At 55.3% G+C, this 21580-nt stretch overlaps 2 protein-coding genes across 9 annotated transcripts in view; both read right to left on the bottom strand.

Annotated features, from left to right (window-relative positions):
- The window catches only part of TFCP2 (transcription factor CP2), a 39033-nt gene extending 37272 nt beyond the window's left edge, over positions 1 to 1761 (bottom strand). For 2 of the 3 annotated variants that reach the window (XM_050925462.1, XM_050925463.1), the window contains exon 1: positions 1229 to 1759. In XM_050925462.1, the coding sequence (XP_050781419.1) occupies positions 1229 to 1350 (122 nt within the window). In that variant the 5' untranslated portion in view covers positions 1351 to 1759. Of the gene's footprint in view, positions 1 to 1228 lie in introns of all 3 variants that reach the window. The other variant, XM_050925464.1, reaches the window with a different exon arrangement.
- Positions 1762 to 6420: 4659 nt separating this feature from the next.
- POU6F1 (POU class 6 homeobox 1) overlaps positions 6421 to 21580 on the bottom strand; it is a 34994-nt gene continuing 19834 nt past the window's right edge. For 2 of the 6 annotated variants that reach the window (XM_050925458.1, XM_050925457.1), the window contains 8 exons: positions 19177 to 19298; positions 18301 to 18526; positions 16402 to 16652; positions 14748 to 14876; positions 13955 to 14173; positions 12629 to 12767; positions 11377 to 11551; positions 6421 to 10124 (listed from right to left, as the gene is read on the bottom strand). In XM_050925458.1, coding sequence (XP_050781415.1) covers positions 9779 to 10124; positions 11377 to 11551; positions 12629 to 12767; positions 13955 to 14173; positions 14748 to 14876; positions 16402 to 16652; positions 18301 to 18526; positions 19177 to 19298 — 1607 coding nt within the window. In that variant the 3' untranslated portion in view covers positions 6421 to 9778. Of the gene's footprint in view, positions 10125 to 11376; positions 11552 to 12628; positions 12768 to 13954; positions 14174 to 14747; positions 14877 to 16401; positions 16653 to 18092; positions 18164 to 18300; positions 18527 to 19176; positions 19299 to 21580 lie in introns of all 6 variants that reach the window. The other 4 variants (XR_007769828.1, XM_050925460.1, XM_050925461.1 and 1 more) reach the window with 4 other exon arrangements.

The raw sequence follows: 21580 nt of genomic DNA, 5'->3' as shown, positions 1-21580 counted from the left end.
TTCTTCTGTCAACCCAGCCCTGTCTACACTGAGAGTTTACATCCCTCAGGGGTGTGAATTTTTCACACCTCAAGAGACGTAGCCATGCTAATGTAATTTTCCTGCATAGACCAACCCCAAGGCAGGTTTTCTAATCCTTTAATCATTTTCGTGGCTCTTCTCTGAACCGTCTCCACTTCATCAACATCCTTCTTGAATTAAAGTTTTAAGATACTGATGCCTGCGCTCAGATCAGAGAGCTGAAGGTGCTTCTCCTACGCCTTGGGGGTGATTATTCAGGGCAAGATTAAGGAAGAGATGCTCTTGGCCTGATTAGTTGAGGGAGTACAGAACAAAGAAGCATGGAACAGGCTCTCCTAACCAGCAACAGGTGGGAGGCACAGGATTTAGACTATATATACACTAGGGTAAAACTTGCGCTGCTCAGAGGTGTGAATATTCCATCCCCCGGAGCAACATAAATTAGATTGACATAAGCATTTGTGTGCACAGTGCTATGTTGGTAGGAAAGCTTCTTTCACCAACTCAGTTTATGCTGCTTGCTGAGATGGTTTGTTTATGCCAACGGAAAAGCTCTCTCCAGTTGGTATATAGCATCTTCCCCAGATGTGTTCCCCAGACGTACTGGTACAGTACAGCAGCTGTGTATGCATAGACATAGCCTAACCTGACAGCAGGAGGCCAGATTTCAGAGGAATGGATTCGCTATATCAGCTGAACAGTCCATGCCACCTGGGAACCTGCCTTCCACCATGGCCAATACCTGATATTTTTAGAGGCAGGTGAACTGAATCACAGAATATCAGGGTTGGAAGGGACCTCAGGAGGTCATTTAGTCCAACCCTTTGGACAGCAGGGAGATCTCCCTCCCACTGGTTTCACTTCATCTTTCACAAATGCAGCACGCAGAGCAAACAGGGGGGAAGGTGTCCCCCCATTACTTGGTACAGATCACTACTGAAAACCAGATACTGCACTACATGACCCCTTGATCTGCTCTAACCTAGCAATGGCTTCAATCAGCCCACCAGAAAGTTATCTGCCACTAAATGCAACACCTGTGATACACTGTGCTGTCTGTTCTTTCGAGCTCAATGCAATATCCGAGTATTCCTGGACTCTGCAGTCTCCCAGCCCGTGGTAGTCCAATCACAACCTCCATATTCTACTCTCATCACTCTTCTCAATTCACGGTGTACGACAAGATGTTCAGGAGGATCTCACCTACCTCATGCTGTAGGCACCAGCGCCCAGCTCCTGGCCAATGCCCGAGAGGCTGGCATCGAAATCTTGCACCAGCCCCGATTCAATCACCTCATCCGCCAGTGGCAGCTTCAGAGCCCACGCCATCCTCACCCAGTGGCTTGGGGCCCAGGCCCCGCCGCAAATGTACCCCCCCCACACACACACCCAGAGATCAGTGGGAAGCAGGGTACTCACTACTGAGTCACCCCTTCCAGGAGATACACCCCAGGCACATACAATACCCACAATCTCCCCCTATGGGACCCCAATACCAAGGGAGTGCCCCTCCACGGGATATCACCCCACCAGGGACCTACAATTTCCAACTCCCAGGGGACTCAACACACAATCACTCCCTTCCAAGGGACACTATCTCTCTGGGACCTGAACACCCATAGACTCTCTTTCCAGGGCCACTACTCCTCCACCCCCCAGGGACCCTGAGAACCAGAGTCCCCCCTTCCAGGGGATACTAACCTCTAGGAACCCCAACACAGAGTTCCCCCCGTCCCAGGGGACAGCACCACCCAGGGACCCCTTCAACCAGAGTCCCCCCTCCCAGGGGACAGCACCCCCCCAGGTAACCCCCTCACTCAGAGACCCCCCTCTCAGGGGACCCCCCCACCCAGAGTCCCCCCTTCCCCGTGGACACCACCCCCCAGGAGCACCCCTTGCCCAGAGCTCCCCCTCCCAGGGGACAGCACCCTCCAGGGACTCCCTCGCCCAGAGTCCCCACCCCCCAGGGGACAGCACCCCCCAGGAGAACCCTTCGCCCAGAGCCCCCCCTCCCAGGGGACAGCACCCCCCAGGGACCCCCTCGCCCAGAGCCCCCCCTCCCAGGGGACAGCACCCCCCAGGGACCCCCTGGCCCAGAGTCCCCACCCCCCAGGGGACAGCACCCCCCAGGGACCCCCTCGCCCAGAGCCCCCCCTCCCAGGGGACAGCACCCCCAGGGGAACCCCTCGCCCAGAGCCCCCCCTCCCAGGGGACAGCACCCCCCAGGGACCCCCCTCGCCCAGAGCCCCCCCTCCCAGGGGACAGCACCCCCCAGGAGAACCCCTCGCCCAGAGCCCCCCCCCTCCCAGGGGACAGCACCCCCCAGGAGAACCCCTCGCCCAGAGCCCCCCCCTCCCAGGGGACAGCACCCCCCAGGAGAACCCCTCGCCCAGAGCCCCCCCTCCCAGGGGACAGCACCCCCCAGGGGAACCCCTCGCCCAGAGCCCCCCCTCCCAGGGGACAGCACCCCCCAGGGGAACCCCTCGCCCAGAGCCCCCCCTCCCAGGGGACAGCACCCCCCAGGGGAACCCCTCGCCCAGAGCCCCCCCTCCCAGGGGACAGCACCCCCCAGGGACCCCCTCGCCCAGAGCCCCCCCTCCCAGGGGACAGCACCCCCCAGGAGAACCCCTCGCCCAGAGCCCCCCCTCCCAGGGGACAGCACCCCCCAGGAGAACCCCTCGCCCAGAGTCCCCACCCCCCAGGGGACAGCACCCCCCAGGGACCCCCTGGCCCAGAGTCCCCACCCCCCAGGGGACAGCACCCCCCAGGGACCCCCTCGCCCAGAGCCCCCCCTCCCAGGGGACAGCACCCCCCAGGAGAACCCCTCGCCCAGAGCCCCCCCTCCCAGGGGACAGCACCCCCCAGGGGAACCCCTCGCCCAGAGCCCCCCCTCCCAGGGGACAGCACCCCCCAGGAGAACCCCTCGCCCAGAGTCCCCACCCCCCAGGAGAACCCCTCGCCCAGAGCCCCCCCCCAGGGACCCCCTCACGCACAGCCCCTCCCCTTCCCGCTCAGCAGCACTCAGGGCCCCTCGGCTGCCCAGCCCCGAGCGCGACTCGCGACCCCGCCACCTCTTCGCTCGGCCCCGCAATATGGAGGCGCCAGCAGCGCCGCAGCCCCCTGCTCCAGCCCAGCCGGGAACAAGCCCCGCCCCTCACTCACTCGCGGCCAATGGCGGCGCCCGGACCCCTCCAGACGCGAAACGAGAGCCAGCCAATCACTGATCACCGGCGGGCCCGTCGCCTCGGCAGCGCCCTTGCGATAGGCTGAGGGCTCCGGACGGGGCGGGACTAGCGGGGAAAAGACGCAGGAGCCGCTCAGCGTGGTACGGTCCGGATTCTCCTCCCTCTACATTTTTAACATGGATTAGGCCAGTTCCTCTGAGTGTTACGGGTTCGATTCCTGTCCCTGGCCAATAAGTGCGATGAGTTGGGGACGGACTCAGCCTGGAACCTAGGGGACAGGATAATGGCAGGGGGACTCTGAGAGCAGTGGCAGACCTGGCGGGAGGGGCAGAGATATTGGCGGGGTGGGGATTGGAATTGCAGGGCATTGGCAGAATTGTTCAGGGTGATAAACCCAGGGTGGGGATAGCAGGGGGCTGCAGGTTGGGATTGAGGAGCGTTGGCAGGAAGGGAAAGTGCAAGGGTGGGATCTAAAGGGCGCTGGGGGACTCCAAGAATAATAGAGGGTTTCTGAGTGAGGCACAAAGGCAAATATTTCATGCTTTACAATAAATATTACTGAACAGCAGCTGAGTTTTCACATCAAATGGGCTGGAAAAACTAAACATGTAGCAAGTTTATTAAAATAACTTGGTACAAATCTGTGACAAAATCCTTCCAGTCAGACCCACCAACTTTGCAGGTGAATCAATTAAGTCTTAAGGTGACCCTGGAGCAAATTGAGTCTTTGAAGCTAACAGAGGAGAACTCTGGCTTTGTGCATAACTACCCCAGCTGATCTGGCTGCTGGGAAGTGCTTTTCAGGGTGGATCTAGAACTCAAATGAGAAAAGTCGGGCTTTGGCTAAAGTGCTCCCAAACTCCATCCAGATTCTACAGACAGAATCTTCCATCCACACAGTCCTCAGCATGCAGACAGGGAGCCCGGCCTTCCCACCACTATGGGAGGCTGGCTGCTGTCCTACAGTTTGGGTGGCAGTTTCTTTCCCAGGAACCCTCAGCCCTGACAGATTCAAGCTGGGGTAGGGGGCTGTTTTCATAGGGTGGATTTCCAATGGCGGCCTGCACTGCTGTTAGGAAGTGTACTAGAGCCCTGCTGCAATGAAAACTCAACTGGAAATGGGGTCAGGCTTATTTACATTAGTAATCAGTTTTCAGCCCCTACTGGAGGGCCATATGATTAACGACATCTGTATTATTTTCCTAGAGAAAATACAATTAATATGCATTGGAAATTCCTACCTATTATTAACTATGAGCCCGAGCCATGGACTATGACCCCACTGTGCAAGGTGCAGTACAAACACAGAGCAAAAAGACACTTCTTGGCCCAAAGTGTTTACATTCAGTCATGTGCTCACATTAGCAGATGGTAGTTTCCCTCCACTCTCAACCTGTCTCTCTGGTTTTCCATTCTTTACAATAAAAGTTTCACTCCCTGCAGAATTGGTTCCCTGATATTCTGGGCCGCATCCTTCTCAGAAAAATGGGCTTGCGCCTCTCTCATCCAGATGCCAGCAGAGGATTAGCACATATTATTTTACTTACACCCTGCCCGAGCCCTATTCCCAACAGCTTCGGGGAAGTCATTTTGTGTTCCTAATGGTAGAACATCTTGAACTTTTCAATCAGTGGCACCAGTTCGGATATTTCCTGGAGGCAACTCTCCGTCATATTGATTTAGTACCGGACCACAGCTTAAAAGTACCTGGGCCGTGGCCCCCTAGCCTATGGAACATTGAGCAAGTGCAAAATCTTCCCCTCTCCTAATTGGTGTTTATGGGGCCCTAATTTTACACCCATTATGCAACTTGCTGCTGTATGATTTGGGAAACGATGCCACCTGGTGGCCACCAGGTCCTGCAGTCAGAAGGGCTTAGAAATCATCAGTGGACTTAGAAATAAAAAAATCAGGTTCCAAAATCCTGCTGCCTGGTTTGTTCCAATGTTGCGTGTGCATCTCTGGACCACAGCGGCACCTTCCCTGGCAGAAAGATCAGCAAATTAATTCCCCTCAGGTGGAACTGAGGAACGCTGGCCTGTTTTTTCAGTGAATTTAAGTGGTGCATAGGCATCCTGCTGTCTGTCAGCACTAGGAGGTCAAATTTCACCCTCAAATCTACATTAGAATCCTAGAATATTAGGGTTGGAAGGGACCTCAGGAGGTATCTAGTCCAACCCCCTCCTCAAAGCAGGACCAACCCCAACTAAATCATCCCAGCCAGGGCTTTGTCAAGCTGGGCCTTAAAAACCTCTAAGGAAGGAGATTCCACCACCTCCCTCGGTAACCCATTCCAGTGCTTCACCACTCTCCTAGTGAAAAAGTTTTTCCTAATATCCAACCTAGACCTCCCCCACTGCAACTCGAGACCATTACTCCTTGTTCTGTCAAAATATGTGTTTTTTGTTTGCTTTTCAGAAACAGCAATAATCCAGCACTCCTCCAGGTAGGCAATTCAGGGTCATTTTGCCTTTAGACAGCAGGCTCTGAATCCAGAATTAACCCCTCCCTTGGCTTCTTTAAGTTTGTGGTACTATGGCTCTTTGGGTCTTCCGAATACATCCCAACAAAAGCAGCTGTGTTCCTGCTGTCAATTTTATCCCAAACATCTGTCATCCTTGGCATTCTCTTGCACCGGTATGTGTATGTGTTGAGGGGTCAGAGCCTCCTGGCTAAGCTAGAATGAGGAGATAGGTACACACAAACCCCTCACTGTCTGTTCCCACTGGTAATTCTTATGATCAACACACAAAAGAATAAGACTGTGACCCACCCACTCCGTTCCATGCTTCGGCAGAAGGGGTCTAGAGAGCTCTTAGCTGGCATATTGTGCTCTGAAGACAGGGACATGGTGTGTCTAACTCCTTGATGAGTTAGAGGAGAGAATGGAGATTGGCTCCCTAAGTTGACCGAGGACTCACTTAGCATTCATGGGTTTCCTGACCAACTGGCTGGCTGAAATGGGAATTGCCTTCTGCTAGCCCAGAGGGTAGGAGTCTCAGTGAGCTGAGCATCACACCCTGGGCCGAGCAGGTAGGAACCAATGACCTCAGCCCGGCAGATGCCGAAGCATTTCAGCATGGCTGGAAGTTGCTCCATGCAGCCCTCACCTGGACCGCCTGTCTCATGCCCCTTCTCCTCTCCAGAGACTACAAATAAATAAACCATTGGGGAACCACATCACACATTTTTTACAAAAGAAAGTGAAAAAAGAAAAAGAAAAAATACTGTTTATTTCACACAACTACATCAAGTGCATCAGTCTAACAGAGCAAGACAGCCTGACCCCAGACGGCTCCCCACCCCCATGGAGTCCTTCCCTCCCTCCTTGTTCAACTTATACCACCTCACACGGCACTCTGTGAAATCCAACAACTTCTCTTGAAACTGAGCAATGGCGTTAACCAAAGCAAGGGGGACTGGCCCGCCCAATGAGGACTGGCTATGTGGGGGGAGCCCTGGAGATTGGAGGCTGGAGACACAGGACTGGCGATAGCGGGTCGGGTTCTGATTGACCCGGGGCGGCGGCGTATAAACCACCTCCTGCTCCAAGGATGGTATGAAACCGCTTTTGCTCCCAGTCCTGCCCACCCACCCTGGCCATGTCTGGAAATCACTGAAACACTCATTTCTTAGGGCAGGGAGAGAGGGAGATGGAGCACCTTTATGAGGGAGGAATTTGCCTGCCAACCCTGCCCTAGCTATTCCAAACAGAAGTGGAGGGACAGCAGATCCGGAAAGGTACTTCCTGAAAAACAAAAAACCACAACCCTCCCTCTAAGAAACCTTCTTTGGACAGATCCAGACGTGCCCCTTGAGCACCCTGTTCTGCCGTTCAGAGCAGAGGTTTGGGGAATCGGCAACGCCTGTGTAGCATTGGTCTCACCACCACACCGGGCAGCCAATGGAACGGATAGCTTTGCTTGTAGCATCTTGGGAACAGCAGCATCACTTCAGGGCAGGGGACCAATCAAACATCCTAGCGAAAGCCTGATTGGAAGGGGAAGGTGCCAAGAAATTCTATGGCACAGCAGAATCGCCCTGCTGATGTTGGGACTGAGGTCTGCTTGTGGAGGCAGCAGCCACTGTCCAATTAATCAGCTTGGTCTTTCCCCTGTTCCTCCTCTCCCTGCTGAGTCTCATGGTCCTGGGCTAGTGACACTCACGCTCCGTTCAGCCTGCGGGCAGATCTTTGCCTGATAAAAATGTGGTAAAACCGAAGCAGCTTTTCAGTTCAGCAAAACCCTCAACTGGCCCCCATCCCGCCCAGGTCGGCTGTCCCCAAATCAATGTGATGTGTACACATTTTGCCTGGCAGTGAGTTACGTTGAACCCCCAGTGCCACCCTCCCGGAGCAGAAAACTCACTCCCGCTGCCATTTGGAAGGTGGGAGATGAACTAGGACAGACACAGATTCCCTGGAGATTCCCCTAGGAATAACAACTAGCCTCTGGGATGTGTCCCGGAGATCAGGATGTCAGACCCATAACCCTCATATATCTTCTAGGATAAAGAGGGCTTTATGGGACACTGGGAGCTCCCATAAAGCACAGGGCCAGCTGACCCCTATACCAGATTCTCGTCCTACTGGGCTATCTGACACTTTCCTAGCCTGTAGGTGGGCCCCTGGCTGCAGATTAAATTGTGCCAGGGTCTGATACCACCTCTTGATTGCCATGCAGGCATGCAGAACCTCCCACTCCACTTAGCAACAGAAGCTACTTTCTGATGATCTACTTTGGGACTGAAATTTAGGCCTTGTTTTTAAATGCTTAGGCCCGAGGCAACCAGCACTGTCTCTTTAAGATAAGCAGATGAGGCAGCACCGAATAGGACCTTTTCCCGGGTTTACAGTTAAGGATTATTGTGAAATCATTTCTATCTATATATACATTTTGGCTTTCACAAGACAGCAAAACACACCTCCCATTCCCTTCTTATGTTAAAGACACACAGTGCATATACAGACAGGAACACGCTGGCCCCACCCTCCCTGGAGGACCTTAGTACACACAGCTCCCTCCGCTTTTGCACTGAACCCAGCTTAGAAAGAGGGCACCTGGGAGTGATCTCAGGATGAATCCCACCTCCCTGCATCCAGCCAGCGAGCTGGGCTCTGGCACGTTTTGCAATGATGCCACACAGGCGGTGGCGGGGGATGACACGCTCAGGCGACGTCCGCCATGCTCTGAAAGGCTGCCGGTAAAGAAGGAATAGACGTTCCCTGGAGAGCGTCCCCTGATTGTTGAGCCGCACAAGGAGGGACTTTGTAGTTCAAAGCTGAAGGCTGTTCATTCCACACACAGCCTCGGGGCCTGGTTTGTCTCCATTGTGAAGAGTCTGAGTCCTTTGCCTGGCTGCTTTCCCACGGGGAGGAAGGCTGGCGCTGCTGGCTTGGAGTCGGCCCCCATCACTTGGCAATTCGACAAAGCAATCAGCTGATGGTCTCCCCTCTTACAGCCGAGAGGACTGCGCCTACTTCCCCATCCCCCTTCCAGCAGTGAGCAAGAGTCCAATCCATTCATTTTCCAGATCATCCCCTTCAGAAAAGCTACGCTCAAAAGGCAAGCGTAGACCCCTGCAGGAGGAAAGTAAAATGTTCCTTGTATAGCCCCGGCACCACGGCATGGCTCTTTGGTCCCCTCTCCTGGTGAGACCACTCAGAGTGGTTTATGCCTCCCAGCTAACAGAGGCCCATGCCTTTAGATCCCCAGGCTCGAGCCCTAGCAGGGGAAGGGGTAACGCTCAACTTCAACAGGAGCCAATGCAAAAAAAAGAAAGAGGATGGAGCAAATGAAGGGCTCACACTCTGTCCACCTTCAGAGGCCTCACTTTGGTGAAGAAGCTGCCTGGCCCAGCCGGTTCTGCCCATTTCTTCCTATAGAAACAATCTCATTTAGTGCAATTTAACCTTCCATTTCCCAAGGGTGGCAGGGGAGATGCCAGGACGCAGGTGGCTGGTTTTCTCCTGGCAAACGAGGTTAGTAAGGGACCTACCTACTGGCTCTTTAAACGACGCGGTGATCCCAAGCCCTAGCAGCTAATCATACGCAGAAACTTCCTTTCAAAGTCTTTTGATGGATAGTGCTTTGTACTCATAGGGGAGGGGATATAAATGAAGCTACTCTGCCCAGATGCCGTTAGCTACCAAGAACCTGTGTCTCACACAGGACAGGCAGGGTTACGAAATAAACAAGGATTGAAATGAAGTAGGCTTCACATCTGCCTGTTCCCGGCCCCTACTGGGCTCCTGGCAGGCCCTGACGCTACCTTGGAGCACTCACATCTGCAGCTCTGGCACTCACTACGTTACACTCAGAAGCAGAAGGAAGGAGCCAGGCTTGCGACGTCCGACGTGTACACGGTCAGATCCTGTGAGGACAAAGGGCGCAGACATATGCACACGGGGGTGGAAAAATAATGCCTGGCTGCAGTCAGCAAAGCTGGGCTGGTGGGGCGGGGGGAAGGTGGGCAGGGACAAGGCCTAGGGAACAGTTAGTCACAAAGTGCTCATGGCAGGATCCTGGGGAGGTGGCCGGGCTGGGCTGGGTTCTGCCCACCCACCTGCCCCCCTAGGGGATCTGAAATACATTGAGTTTGCTAGTGTTTTTGAGTGTCTGTCGGCGGTTGCAGAACCAGACCCGGACGACCTCGCGGTCGTAGTTGAGCTCCTTGGCGATCTCGGTGATCTCCTGGCCGGTGGGCAGGGCATTCTTCTCGAAGTAGGCGTTGAGGGCCTCGATGGCCTGGGGCGTGAAGGAGGTGCGGCGCTTGCGTTTCTTGGAGGGCTCGCCGCCCACGAACTCCATCAGGTTCTGCTGCCCTTCCTGGTTCCGCAGTTCGGCCTCGCTCAGCCACTTCTCCAGCACGGGCTTCAGCTTCTGGGCGCTCTTGGGAGTGATGTCCAGCTTCTCGAACCTGCAGGCAGGGCAGCGGGGAGGGAGAGAAGGCGTGAGGGTCTCGCCCTGCACCAGGGGTCTGGCACAGACAGAAGCAGCAGTGACCCCAGAAGCTCAGGGGGAAGGGTGGGGGAAGGGGCATAAGATCAAGCTGGTTACGTGCCCACACGCCGATGGTACAGTAACAAACACGACAATAGAGGCTAGTAAGAAAAGAGGACTCTGAAATGGGACACAGGCATGGACACATGATTCTGGGGGATCCACAAAAAGAGACTGGACTCCTGGGTTCTTTTCCCAGTTCTGGGTGGAGAATGGTCACAGCAGTGGGGATGGGGACTCAGGTTCTATTACCAGCTTGTAGAAGGGGTGGGGCCACTGATGCCCAAACTGTGGCCCTGCCCCCTAGTCGCCCCTTCCCCCTGAGGCCTCGCCCCACTCCGCCCCTTCTCTCTGAGCCCCTGCCTTCATGCTACCCATTCCCGAGACCCTGCCCTCCCACCGCCCTTCCCCTGAGGCCCCACCCCACCCCTTCTCCCCGAACCCTTGCCCTTGCGCCACCCCTTCCCAAGGCCCCGCGCCCACACTGCCTCTTCTCCCAAGACACTGCCTCCCACTCGCTCCTCTCTGCCCCCTCTGCCCCACATCACTTGTCCTTATGGCCGGAAAAAAGTGGGAGGCCATGACACCTCCCATTCCGGTGTCCCTGGTGTGATCTAAAGGTGAGTCCTGAGTTAATTTCCCAAGACTGGTAACGGACTGGGAGTCAGGCTGCCTGGCTTCTATTCATGGCTTTGGGTGGGGCCTGGGGTCTACAGATTACTGCAGATGGAGAGACAGGACTCTTGGGATTCTGTTCCCAGCTCTGGGAGAGGAGTGGGGTCTAGTGATTGGAGTGGGTGGATGGGACTGGGAGTCAGGACTCGCGGGTTCTAAGTCTGGCTTTGAACGACTATACAACTCACTCCACCTCTCTGTGCCTAGTGCCCCTCTCTATTGAGGGCATTAGTGCTTGGCTGAAAGGAGAGCGTTATGAACATCGCTTCTAGGGTGGGTAGGGCCAGGTGCTGCTGTCCTGGCTCAGGGGATTATCCCAGTGAAGCCAGGGGGTTCAGAAACGCTTTCTCTCCTTTTGGCTGAGACCGTTTCCTCTTTGCTTTTTCAGGGGAGGGAGTCACCGAAACGCTACGTAGACAAGCGGCGCCCTAGCCACTGTCTGCCCTGAACATCCAAGCCCTGTCACAGGGCTGGCACTGAACCCAGCCGCTTACCTGCAGATGGCAGACTGGCTGTAAGCTGGTCCTTCCGTAGCCGTCAAAGCTTGACCCACCTGTGTCTGCGTCAGGCCCAGAGACAGACGTCGGATCTTAAAGTTCTTGGCAAACTCCCGAATCTCCTCTAGGTTGATTCCATCCTCCTCAGTGCCTGTATTTGGAGTTTGTGGCTCTGGGGTAGGGAGGGGAGTACCGTTAATGCAGCGCAGTGTGCTCTTTATCATCACATCCAGCCACAGTCCATCTCCTCACATCTCCAAGGAGATCTCCAAGTGGGAGCAGACACTGTCCACAACTGGCAGCATTCTGGTAGCCTCACCCTATGGTTAGGGCCCCAATGGGTTGACCGACAGTCTCTGCCCCAGGGTGCTTACAGTCTAAACAGACAAGCAGTGGAAGGGGAAACTGAGGCAGAAAGAGGGGAAGCGACTTGCCCAGCGGCAGAGGCAGAAAGAGAACCCAGGTCTCCCAAGACCCAGACCAGCACCACATTCACAGGACCACACTGCCATTTCAGGGGAAGCAAGTCCAACATGCGACTTGTTTTGTTCTAGAGCGCTTTGTGTCTCGAGCAGCAGCTCGTCGGGGCTGGGATCTGCTTGATGCAGGGCACTGGTGTTGCTGTAGACATAACAATACTAACACTGCACTGCTTTGCAACATGTGTTTCGCTGTTTAAAGGCTTTTCCTCCCCACCAAAAATGCTTCCAAACAAATCGGAAGCTTCACCCAGCAGCCCGTGCCAGCGACCCTACAATAACAACCCAGTGTGCGCAGCTCGGAGCTCACCAGCGACCCTACGATAACAACCCAGCGTGCGCAGCTCAGAGTGCACCAGGGACCCTACGATAACAACCCAGCGTGCGCATCTCAGAGTGCATCAGTGACCCTACAATAACAACCCAGCGTGCGCAGCTCGGAGCTCACCAGGGACCCTACAATAACAACCCAGCGTGCGCAGCTCGGAGCTCACCAGCGACCCTACGATAACAACCCAGTGTGCGCAGCTCGGAGCTCACCAGGGACCCTACAATAACAACCCACTGTGCGCAGCTCAGAGCTCACCAGGGACCCTACAATAACCCATTGTGCACAACACTGGTTCTGTCCTGTACTCTCACCACTAGACAATCACCGGGAAGGGCTAAACCTCAGTGGTCACATCACACACTCTCCAATTCCTACAAAGGGAGTGCAAGCTGCTGCCCCACCCCCAGCATGAAATAGACAGGACCTGAGAGGTGCTTACTGGAAACCAGCTGGCTCACTGTTGGGGTCTCCGAGCAAGTGATGGGAACGGGCGCGGAAGAGGGCTTAGCGGCAGGGGCTGGGTTTGCGATGACCACAGCTGGCTGGGGCAGAGCCGGGGCAGGCTGGATTGGCTGAACCTGGTAACACAGCAAACAACAAGGCTCAGATGAAGGCCATATCAGTGCATATAGCCCAGACGGATGGAGAGGGTTGTGGCAAGCTCTCAGCTGCGGTAAAGCCCTGGCCACCCACGCGGCCTCTGCATAGGGGGCAGAGCACAGCTCTGCTCCGCTGATTCCCTGTTGGCATATGCAGTAGTGTAGCTGAGGGGGGAGCGGGGCTGCGGCCGCTCCCCCACTGAGCACAAGTGGTGCCTTGTCAATTTCTTGGCGCCTTTTTACTAACCCGGGGGAGCGATCAAAAAAAAAATAAAGGCACCACCTGCTGTGGTGCTTTTATTTTACTCACCCAGCGGGGCTCCGAGTCTTCAGCGGCACTGCGGTGGCAGGACCTTCACTCGCTCTGCGGGTCTTTGGTGGCATTTCGGCGGCGGGTCCTTCAGTGCCGCCGAAGACACCCGGAGCGAGTGACGGGCCTGCCACCGAAGTGCCGCTGAAGACACGGTGCGCCACCAGGTGAGTAAAAGCGCCGAAGCGCATGGCGCCTTTTTTTTCTACCGTTCCCACCACCCGGTTACGCCACTGAGTATATGGCCCAGGCATCGGTGGCATATGTTAAAGCCACCCCCATGCTACTCCAACTCATGCCAGGGTCACGGCTGGCACAGACTGGATCTTTGGTCTTCCCCTGGGCTGAATGGAGCTTGGCTGCAGGACAGAATCTGGCCCGTAGACAGGCAATCGCCACAAGTGAACTGCAGGCAAAGCAGGTGTCTGTTCAATTCCTACATGCCAGGGCTGCCTGACCTGGCTAAAAGGTGTCCTAGGCGGTGTCTTCTGGCACTGGATCCCGAGAGCTGCCACCTTGGGGGGACCTCTGGAGGAGCTGCCACCTTGGGGGGACCTCTGGAGGGAGCTGCCACCTTGACTCCTTCCAAAGGGAGAGGTCAGGCTCAGTTTCTGAACAGCCTAACGGGCCACCGGAGAATTCAGCAGGGCGCTAGGTCCTGGCAGAGGCTCCCACAGGTTGTTTAATGCTCAGTCAGTGGATCCGTAAAGGGCCGGTGCCCAAGTCACCAACCTCCCCAGGCTTTTTGGGAGCTGCCACGCATGGCATTATGCTGGCGCGCGGCCAAAGACAGCAGCCAGTTGGCTCCCTGAGAAGGCGCCTGTTAGGCAGTCGTCACCTGCCGTTTGGCTCTCACCTCATTCTTTGCCGGGGACTCTGGGGCATTGGGTTTCCTGATGGCCGCCGTCTGGAGGGCGCTGCTGGCTAACGTCGCGATGACCTGCCCTTGGGCATTCAGCAGCAGCTGCGGGGTCACCGCCTGCACCTGCAGGTTCTGGGCCGGCAAAACAGCTGGGGTGGCGTTGGCTGTCGTGATCCCAGCCGGGTTCACCACCCAGGGCAGCGTCCCAATGACCTGTAGAGGAGACAAGAATGGGAGCTGGGTGCATGGCACACCAATATCCTTCCTCGCTTCCCATCTGGCAGGATGGAGTGTCCCTCCCCTCCGGGGCTGGATACAGGACACTGGATGGGGTGAGCTGGTGCTCTGGGGTGGTGCTGAGAACTCTCTCTCAAGTACTCGGCTGGCTGGTTCGTGCTCACATGCTCAGGGTCTAACTGATGGCCATATGTGGGGTCGGGAAGAAATTTCCTCCAGGTGACCTTGATTTCACCTTCCTAGGATCATCTGGGAATACCACACTTAATCAATTCTCTGCCACTGCATGGGCCCTGGGCAATGGGTGCACAGTTGGGTCATCTGTGGGCTGCAACACGTGGATCTAATTCTGGCTGGGTGGTGCCGATGGCCTGTGATACACAAGAGGTCGGACCAGCTGATCTGGCGGTCCCTTCCGGCCTTGAACTCTATGACTATCTCTATCCTGAGTGACAGCTCTCAGGAAGGGAGAGGATGCCCGTAGGAAGGCCTTATGAGTGGCCAGGGAGGATTATCCTCCTGTTGTCTATTGGAGTCTGTCCCCACGTACCTGTCCCTGGGCGTTGGTGAGGATCTGGCTCGTTATCCCTTGGACGCTGGGAATGGTGTTTGCGATCACTGGGGTGGCGGTCAGTGAGCTGAGGAGCTGGGTTTGCCCCCCGAGAGAAGCTGCGCTGATCTGTAGAGAAAACAGGAGTCGGAGGTTAAACACACGCACTCAGCCATGTCTTGTTCAGTGGGGAAACCCCCCTCTGGCTCTCTCTTATGGGGAGGAATCCTCCAGCTACCTTAGGTACTTAACTGGCCCCCAGTTCTTCACACAGTGCACAGTCAGCCTGTGGAACTCCTTGCCTGAGGAGGTTGTGAAGGTTAGGACTATAACAGGGTTTAAAAGAGAGCTAGATAAATTCATGGAAGTTAAGTCCATTAATGACTATTAGCCAGGATGGGTAAGGAAGGATGTCCCTAGCCTCTGTTTGTCAAGAGGGTGGAGATGGATGGCAGGAGAGAGATCACTTGATCATTACCTGTTAGGTTCACTCCCTCTGGGACACCTGGCATTGGCCACTGTCGGTAGACAGGACACTGGGCTGGATGGACCTTTGGTCTGACCCAGTACTGCCTTTCTTATGTTCTTATTACGATACTATTGTGACACTTCACAATCTTTATTGTGCTCATCTTCACAAACCACAGGGGGAGGGAGGGGACAGGGCAGTGCTACTATCCTCACTTTACAGATGGGGCACTGAGGTGCAGAGAGACCAGAGACCACAAATGAAGATGTGATTGTAGCACAGGTAGGCATAGCCCTGCCAGCTTTAAGCTAGCTAGCCCGGGGAACCGTAACAGCGGGACAGAGCCTGGGGCCGGCTAGCAACCTGAATTTGTACCCAGGGTTCCCAGAGGGCTTGTACTTGGGCAGTCAGGCCATGCCGCTGCATCTTCACTATTACTGTGCTAGCTAGATCAAAGCCAGTGCAGGGATGCCTCCGCACGCTAACAGTCACAGCTTCATTTGCAGCCCAGTTGCACCCTCCAGGCAGGCAGGAAGCCTGGGAGACAGCAAGGAAGTGAACCCAGGCCTGCAAAGTCCCAGGTTAGCACCATAACCACTAGGCCATCCTTCCTCTTCTAGGTACTATCTTTCAAGGAGGTCTTGCGAAAGACTCTGCCTATCTCGGCTCACCACCCAGCCTGCTTCTGCTTTGTCAGTGACGGCAGCCGGCCCAACCTGCCGGCTGCTCCCAGGAGTCCCCATGTCCTTTCTCCCGCCTCGCTCCGTATGCAAGGGAAAAATCCCCATCAGAATGATTAATAACCACACCTGGCTCATACCACCAGTAGCTCTCAGAGCACTTTACAAAGGGGGTATCATCAGCCCCATTTTTACAGATGGGGAAACTGAGGCACAGAGAAGCAAAACAACTCGCCCAAGGTCCTCCAGCTGGTCAGTGTCAGAGCCAGGAATGAAATGCAGCTCTCCTCCCTCCCAGTCCAGTGTTCTATCCACTAGGAAACACTGCCTCCTGTTCTGGGCAGGTATAAACGATGACACAAGGGGCCAGAATCAGGCCCCTTTGTGAGCTGCTCTGTCAATACAGACTGCCCGACGTCAGATCGGCTGACAGGGATTCCTGCCCAAGCAGGACAGACAGCTCGGCTCCCAGAGATTCTCTGGGAGTGTCACACCAGCTCCTTACTATGCCAGGGTTAAAGGCAAATCCTGCAGGCTGGACTGTGATTTGCGTCTGCGTCTCCAGTGGCTTCGCCACGGGCGGCGGAGGGGCAGCGGCAGGCTGGGGCAGGATGGCTGGTGGGCTCTGGAGCGAGGGCTGCGGCTGGAACACGGCCTGCGTTTGGACGGAGGGTCGCGGCTGGACTGTCGGAGGAGCCTGCAGTGGCTGGGCAGGCTGCACTGGGGCTGGCATTGCCGTGTTCAGGACCGCAGCTGCTGAAAGCAGAGCAGAGACATGGATGCTGAATAGCCGTAATACGCCGCTCTCTTTGCCCGTCCCTGCAACAAACCATCATCGTAATACCTAGCCTCATCCAGAGCCTTTAAACTGAGCCCCCACCGGCCCCACCTGAGCCTTTTTATCCAGGCACCAGCGCTGGCCTCTGTTCTGTCCTTTGGATGCCTGGCACTAGGACAAAGGACAAGGGTGCATGGGATCCAGGACAGGGCAGGCCCATGGACTGTCTGACAGAAGACCAGCTGCCAACTCTGGTGGCTTTATCACCCATCTCATGATTTAGGGTATTCGGCCCATGGAGCCCCAGCTCTTGGGGTCATGGGACTATGGAAATATCTCAGCTTTCGTCTAAGAAACTGGATGTACGTTTCTAGCCCCCGCGGCTGCAGAGAGACGCTGGGAAACATCCCTAGCACTTTGCATGAGTCGGTCTGAAAGGGTTTTACAAAGGAGGCCAGGATCATCACCCCCCCGTTTTACAGATGGGGAAACGGAGGCACGGGGCGGTGACATGACACGCCCAAGGTCATCCAGAAAGCCAGCGGCTGAGCTAGGAAAAGAACCAAGGAGTCCTGAATCCCAGCCCAATGCTCTAGGTATATCACACGTCAGTTCCTGTACCAAGGCCTGCATGTGATCACGGGCAGGGGTTACACGGATATCCAGGAGCGCAGGGCACCTGAGTGCCATCCGCAGTCATCACAACCCAAGGGAGGGAAATAGGTGGGGGGACCAAGGCACAGGGTTGGGTTCATGCTTAGTCCCAGGTCGCAGAGGAAATCCATGAGTGAACCAGGATGGGAACCCAGTTCCGCAGAGTCCCCGTCGGCTGCCTTATCCGCCAGGCTATCGTTTAGGAGCAGCTTCTTGTTGAAAGGCAGGTGGATCCCCCCACACACCTCTTTTTGGAAGGGAGTTGGCAAAGTTCAAAAACCTGATCTGTCAAACATCCCCAGAATCTGAAAGGTCCCATCTGGATCCACCCTTAACTCCGTAAAGGGAACCAAACTGGCCATCGGGCCAGCGAACACGCACAGTGGCAATCACAGGATTAGACAGCGTGAGGGAGCTGGCCCTTCGGGGCTTCAAAGCAATTAGACGCATTAGCTAAACACGGCTCCACCAGGAGACAGGTCAGCGTTAATCTCGTAGCTCTGCATCAGATGAACTGAGAGGGCACCGTTCACCCCTGTGGCAGCGTGAGGCCTCAGCACTGCGTACATGGTATACCAGCCATATGGACTGAAGTGGTGCCTAGACCTCACGCCGGCCCCCTGTGCGGGGTGGATTTCACCCAGAGAACGAGCATGACTTCCCTACTGACCCAGCCACGGACTCAGAATTTAAATGCAAATCCTGGCCTGGAGCTCAGAGCACTGGCCCATGCTTCTTCCCAGACACAGAGAAATCAATGCAACCTTCCTTGCCCCTGCATGAGCCTGCAGTCCTTATGCATGCAAAGCCAGCTGGAGCCAATGGGAGCTTTTGCCTGCAAAAGAACAGCGGATTCAGGCCCGGTGCTTGCAGCTTTACCCCATTCCCAGGCCAGGTGGACTTTGACTCAGCACAAACAACAGGACATTTGACCCAATTGGGGATGTTCTAAGGCAGAGGAGCGGCCGGTACCTTGCAAGTTGGCTATAGGCGGTTTGAAAATTCCCCCTGTAGGAGAAGCAGCCGTCAGTCCGGGAAGGGCAGCGACCGTTGCTGTAGGAAATGTCCACACAGCCAGCCCCTGCTGACCAGCCACTTGACCTGCAATACTGATGGGGATAAGAAGAGGTTGAGTAACTGCCCCTGCTGGAACCATTACTCCTGTCACAACTGTTGCTAAGTTTTCCTGAGTCAAGACCTGCAAAAGTAAACAAGATTTAAAAAAGAAAAGGGAAAAAAGAAATCAGCGCCACTGCAGACAGCATCAGCCGCATTAGCCATTTCCAAGGCACGCTTTGCCCCAGCCAGGGGGAGCCTGCCTGAGCCATGCGTGGGCGTGGGACCGCTCCCGTCTTAGCAGCTGGGTTCCAGCTGAGTGGAGCCCCCTGAAAGCTGGTTGTCAAATCAACACCAGTGGGTTTTTTGTTTTTTTTTCTTTAGTGCAACCCTACAGAATCATTTCCAGCAGCAGCTCAACGCCACGGGGCCCTCTGTGGCGGGCGCTATACGGAGGAGTGGCCAGGGATGGATCAGGACACAGAACCTCTGCTCCATGCCTAGGCGGGTTGTTTCATTCAAACCCCACCCCACCACCGGGTGCTCTCCCACTGGGCACGTCTCTGTGCAAAACACACAGGGACCATTAACAACCGATATACGACGGGAAGCGTTGGAAGAGCGGGTGTGAATCCCATGTGTCCGTGGCACCCTCACAGGTGCGTCCATCTCACTGCTTGAGCCTCCCCTCCCACATGTCGGACACAGGAGAAACACCCCGCGCTCTTCCCCTGCTCGTCGTCCGCGTTTGCTCCCTTCCCATGCCCAGCTGCGGGACTGCTGGGTAGTTACCTGTGGCGTAGCTTGTACAGCCAAGGGAGCTAGGGTTTGGGTCGGCTGGCTCATTGCTGGGTTGAAGGTGGTGACGGATGAGACGCTGGTGGGAGCCATTCCAGGCAATGACTTTATTTCGCCTTGAGAGGAGGAAATAACAAAACATCAAGAGACCCTGTTACTTAAGTGTAATGATAATCACAATTATATAGTGCTTTTTAACTAGAGATCTCCAGAGCTGCATTAGTACCCTTATGTCACAAATGGGGAAACTGAGGCACGGGGGGGAATGACTTGCTCAAGGTCACTTAGCGAATTTGTGGCAGGGTCTGGAATTGAACCCAGGACTCAAGTCACAGTCCCATTCCCTAACTGCTAGGCCGCATTATCGTCTACATACATAATGAGGCTTTCTGTCTCCCTCCAGTGGCTATACCACAAATGACTGCTGCTGGCAGAGCTGGATTTTTTGGGCTCAGGCAACAGAGCGTGGCTCTAATGTGGCAGCCTCTCCCTACCCCAAAAGAAGCTGAACATCAGAACAGCCATACTGGGTCCATCTAGCCCAGTATCCTGTCTTCCAACCGTGGCCAGTACCAGGTGCTTCAGAGGAACTGAACAGAAGAGGGTAATGTATCAAGTGATCCAACCTGTCATCCAGTCCCAGGTTCTGGCAGTCAAGAGGTTTAGGGACACCTAGAGCATGGGGTTGGGTCGCCAACCGCCCTGACTAATAGACGTCGATGGACCTGTCCTATAACCCACTTCTACTTTTGGAACTCACCACATCCCCCAGCAATGAGGTTCACAGACTGACTATGAGTGGTGTGAAGAAGTGCTTCCTTCTGTTTGTTGTAAACACGCAGCCTGTTAATTTCATATCATGACTCCTGGTTCTCATTTTACAAAGCAGGTCAGGAGTCTTACCCCCCGCATTTTGTAGAGGGGGAAACTGAGGCACAAAGCAGAGAAGCCTCTTGCCCACAGAGCTTAGTGGCAAAGTTGGGACTAGAACTCAGGTGTTCGGTGTCCCATGCCGGTGCTCTATCCACTAGGCCAGCCTGCCTCCCAGGTGGTAATGCCTCTGGCTGCACGGAATGGAGGCGAACTCCTGATCTAACATACCCACTCGTCTGAGTCTAGGTCATTTCCCTGGTCTGGCCACCTCAGCCATGCATGGAGTCAAGGTGACACCTTGTGTCCAGGCATAGGCATTGCAATTCTGTAATCTTGGATGGCAGCAGCGTTCTGAAAAGGCACTGAAATTTTTGGCACAGATTGTTAATGAGCACCACCTTCCCATTGCTACCCCTGGGTAAGAGAGGCTGCATCACAGCTACATTACATGCATCTTCCTTCTCCTCCACCTTGGACTCTAAGACTGAAGTTAGTTCCTGCCCAAAGGAGCTGACGATCATAGGATAACAACACTATCTTGGCAGCTGTCCCCCCAAACACATAACTTACCAAACTGAAACCCAAGAACACTTCACCCACCATTGAAAGGCAACCACCTCTGGGGTGGGATGCAGCAGCTGTTTATCAGCGCATATCAACACTCCGGAACAGCCTAGGGCAGGCAGGGAAGAAAAATCCCGCACCCGTACACTACTCCAGCCGTTTGCTTTGGCATCACGGCTGCAGAGGACACGAGGGATCCCCTAGAGGGTACGTCTACACTGCATACTAAGCTAAGTCTGAGATCAAGCTCCCCTTGTGTGCACACACAAATGGCTTCAGGACACCGACGGCTCCACAGACCCTGCTTGGGTCCCACTGTGACTCAAGTCCAATTCCTGTCATTTTGCAGCGTGGACACAAGTCAACACGAAGCCCATCCTTCTCTCTAAGGCCCGGGTGGGAAAGAACACGGCACATGGAGAAAAAGAAACTCCCTCTAACCCTTCTTATGGATTACATCGAGGACCGCTCCTTGCTGTTACTGTCAAAGGGGTGGACTGGATTTGGATCTCCATGAGCCAGGCAGCAACATGGGTAAGTGCATGCATCGTATGCAGAAGTGTTTTCTTCTTCACAACCTGTGTGTATTAACCCCACGTATCCCTGGGTGGCGCGTTGCATAGGCTGGGCCTCCCCAAACAGCCCAGCGTAGCCCCGCCCATATTCCTTCCCAAAGTCCCCTCCTGCTTGCCCTTTCCCCTTGCCCCCAGGCCAGGCAGGCTGCTCCTCTTCAGAGAAGCACGTGGGGCTGGGACTTGGGGTGGCTGGGGCTGTCCACCGCTGGGGGGCCCCCGGGTGCTGCACCGCCTGCTGCTCGTGGGGGGGGGGGGTTGGACGGATGCGAGAAGGAGGGGCTCCGGCGGGGAAAGGAGGCGGGTCCTCAGGTGGGGCTGGCCGGGGCCTAGCCTCCCATAACCAACAGTTCACCCGCCACCCTTGCGAATATCAGATTCATCACACT

This window comes from Gopherus flavomarginatus, chromosome 16, assembly GCF_025201925.1.
Source record: "Gopherus flavomarginatus isolate rGopFla2 chromosome 16, rGopFla2.mat.asm, whole genome shotgun sequence".
NCBI lineage: Eukaryota > Metazoa > Chordata > Testudines > Testudinidae > Gopherus > Gopherus flavomarginatus.
This window is presented reverse-complemented; position numbering and strand designations above follow the sequence as displayed.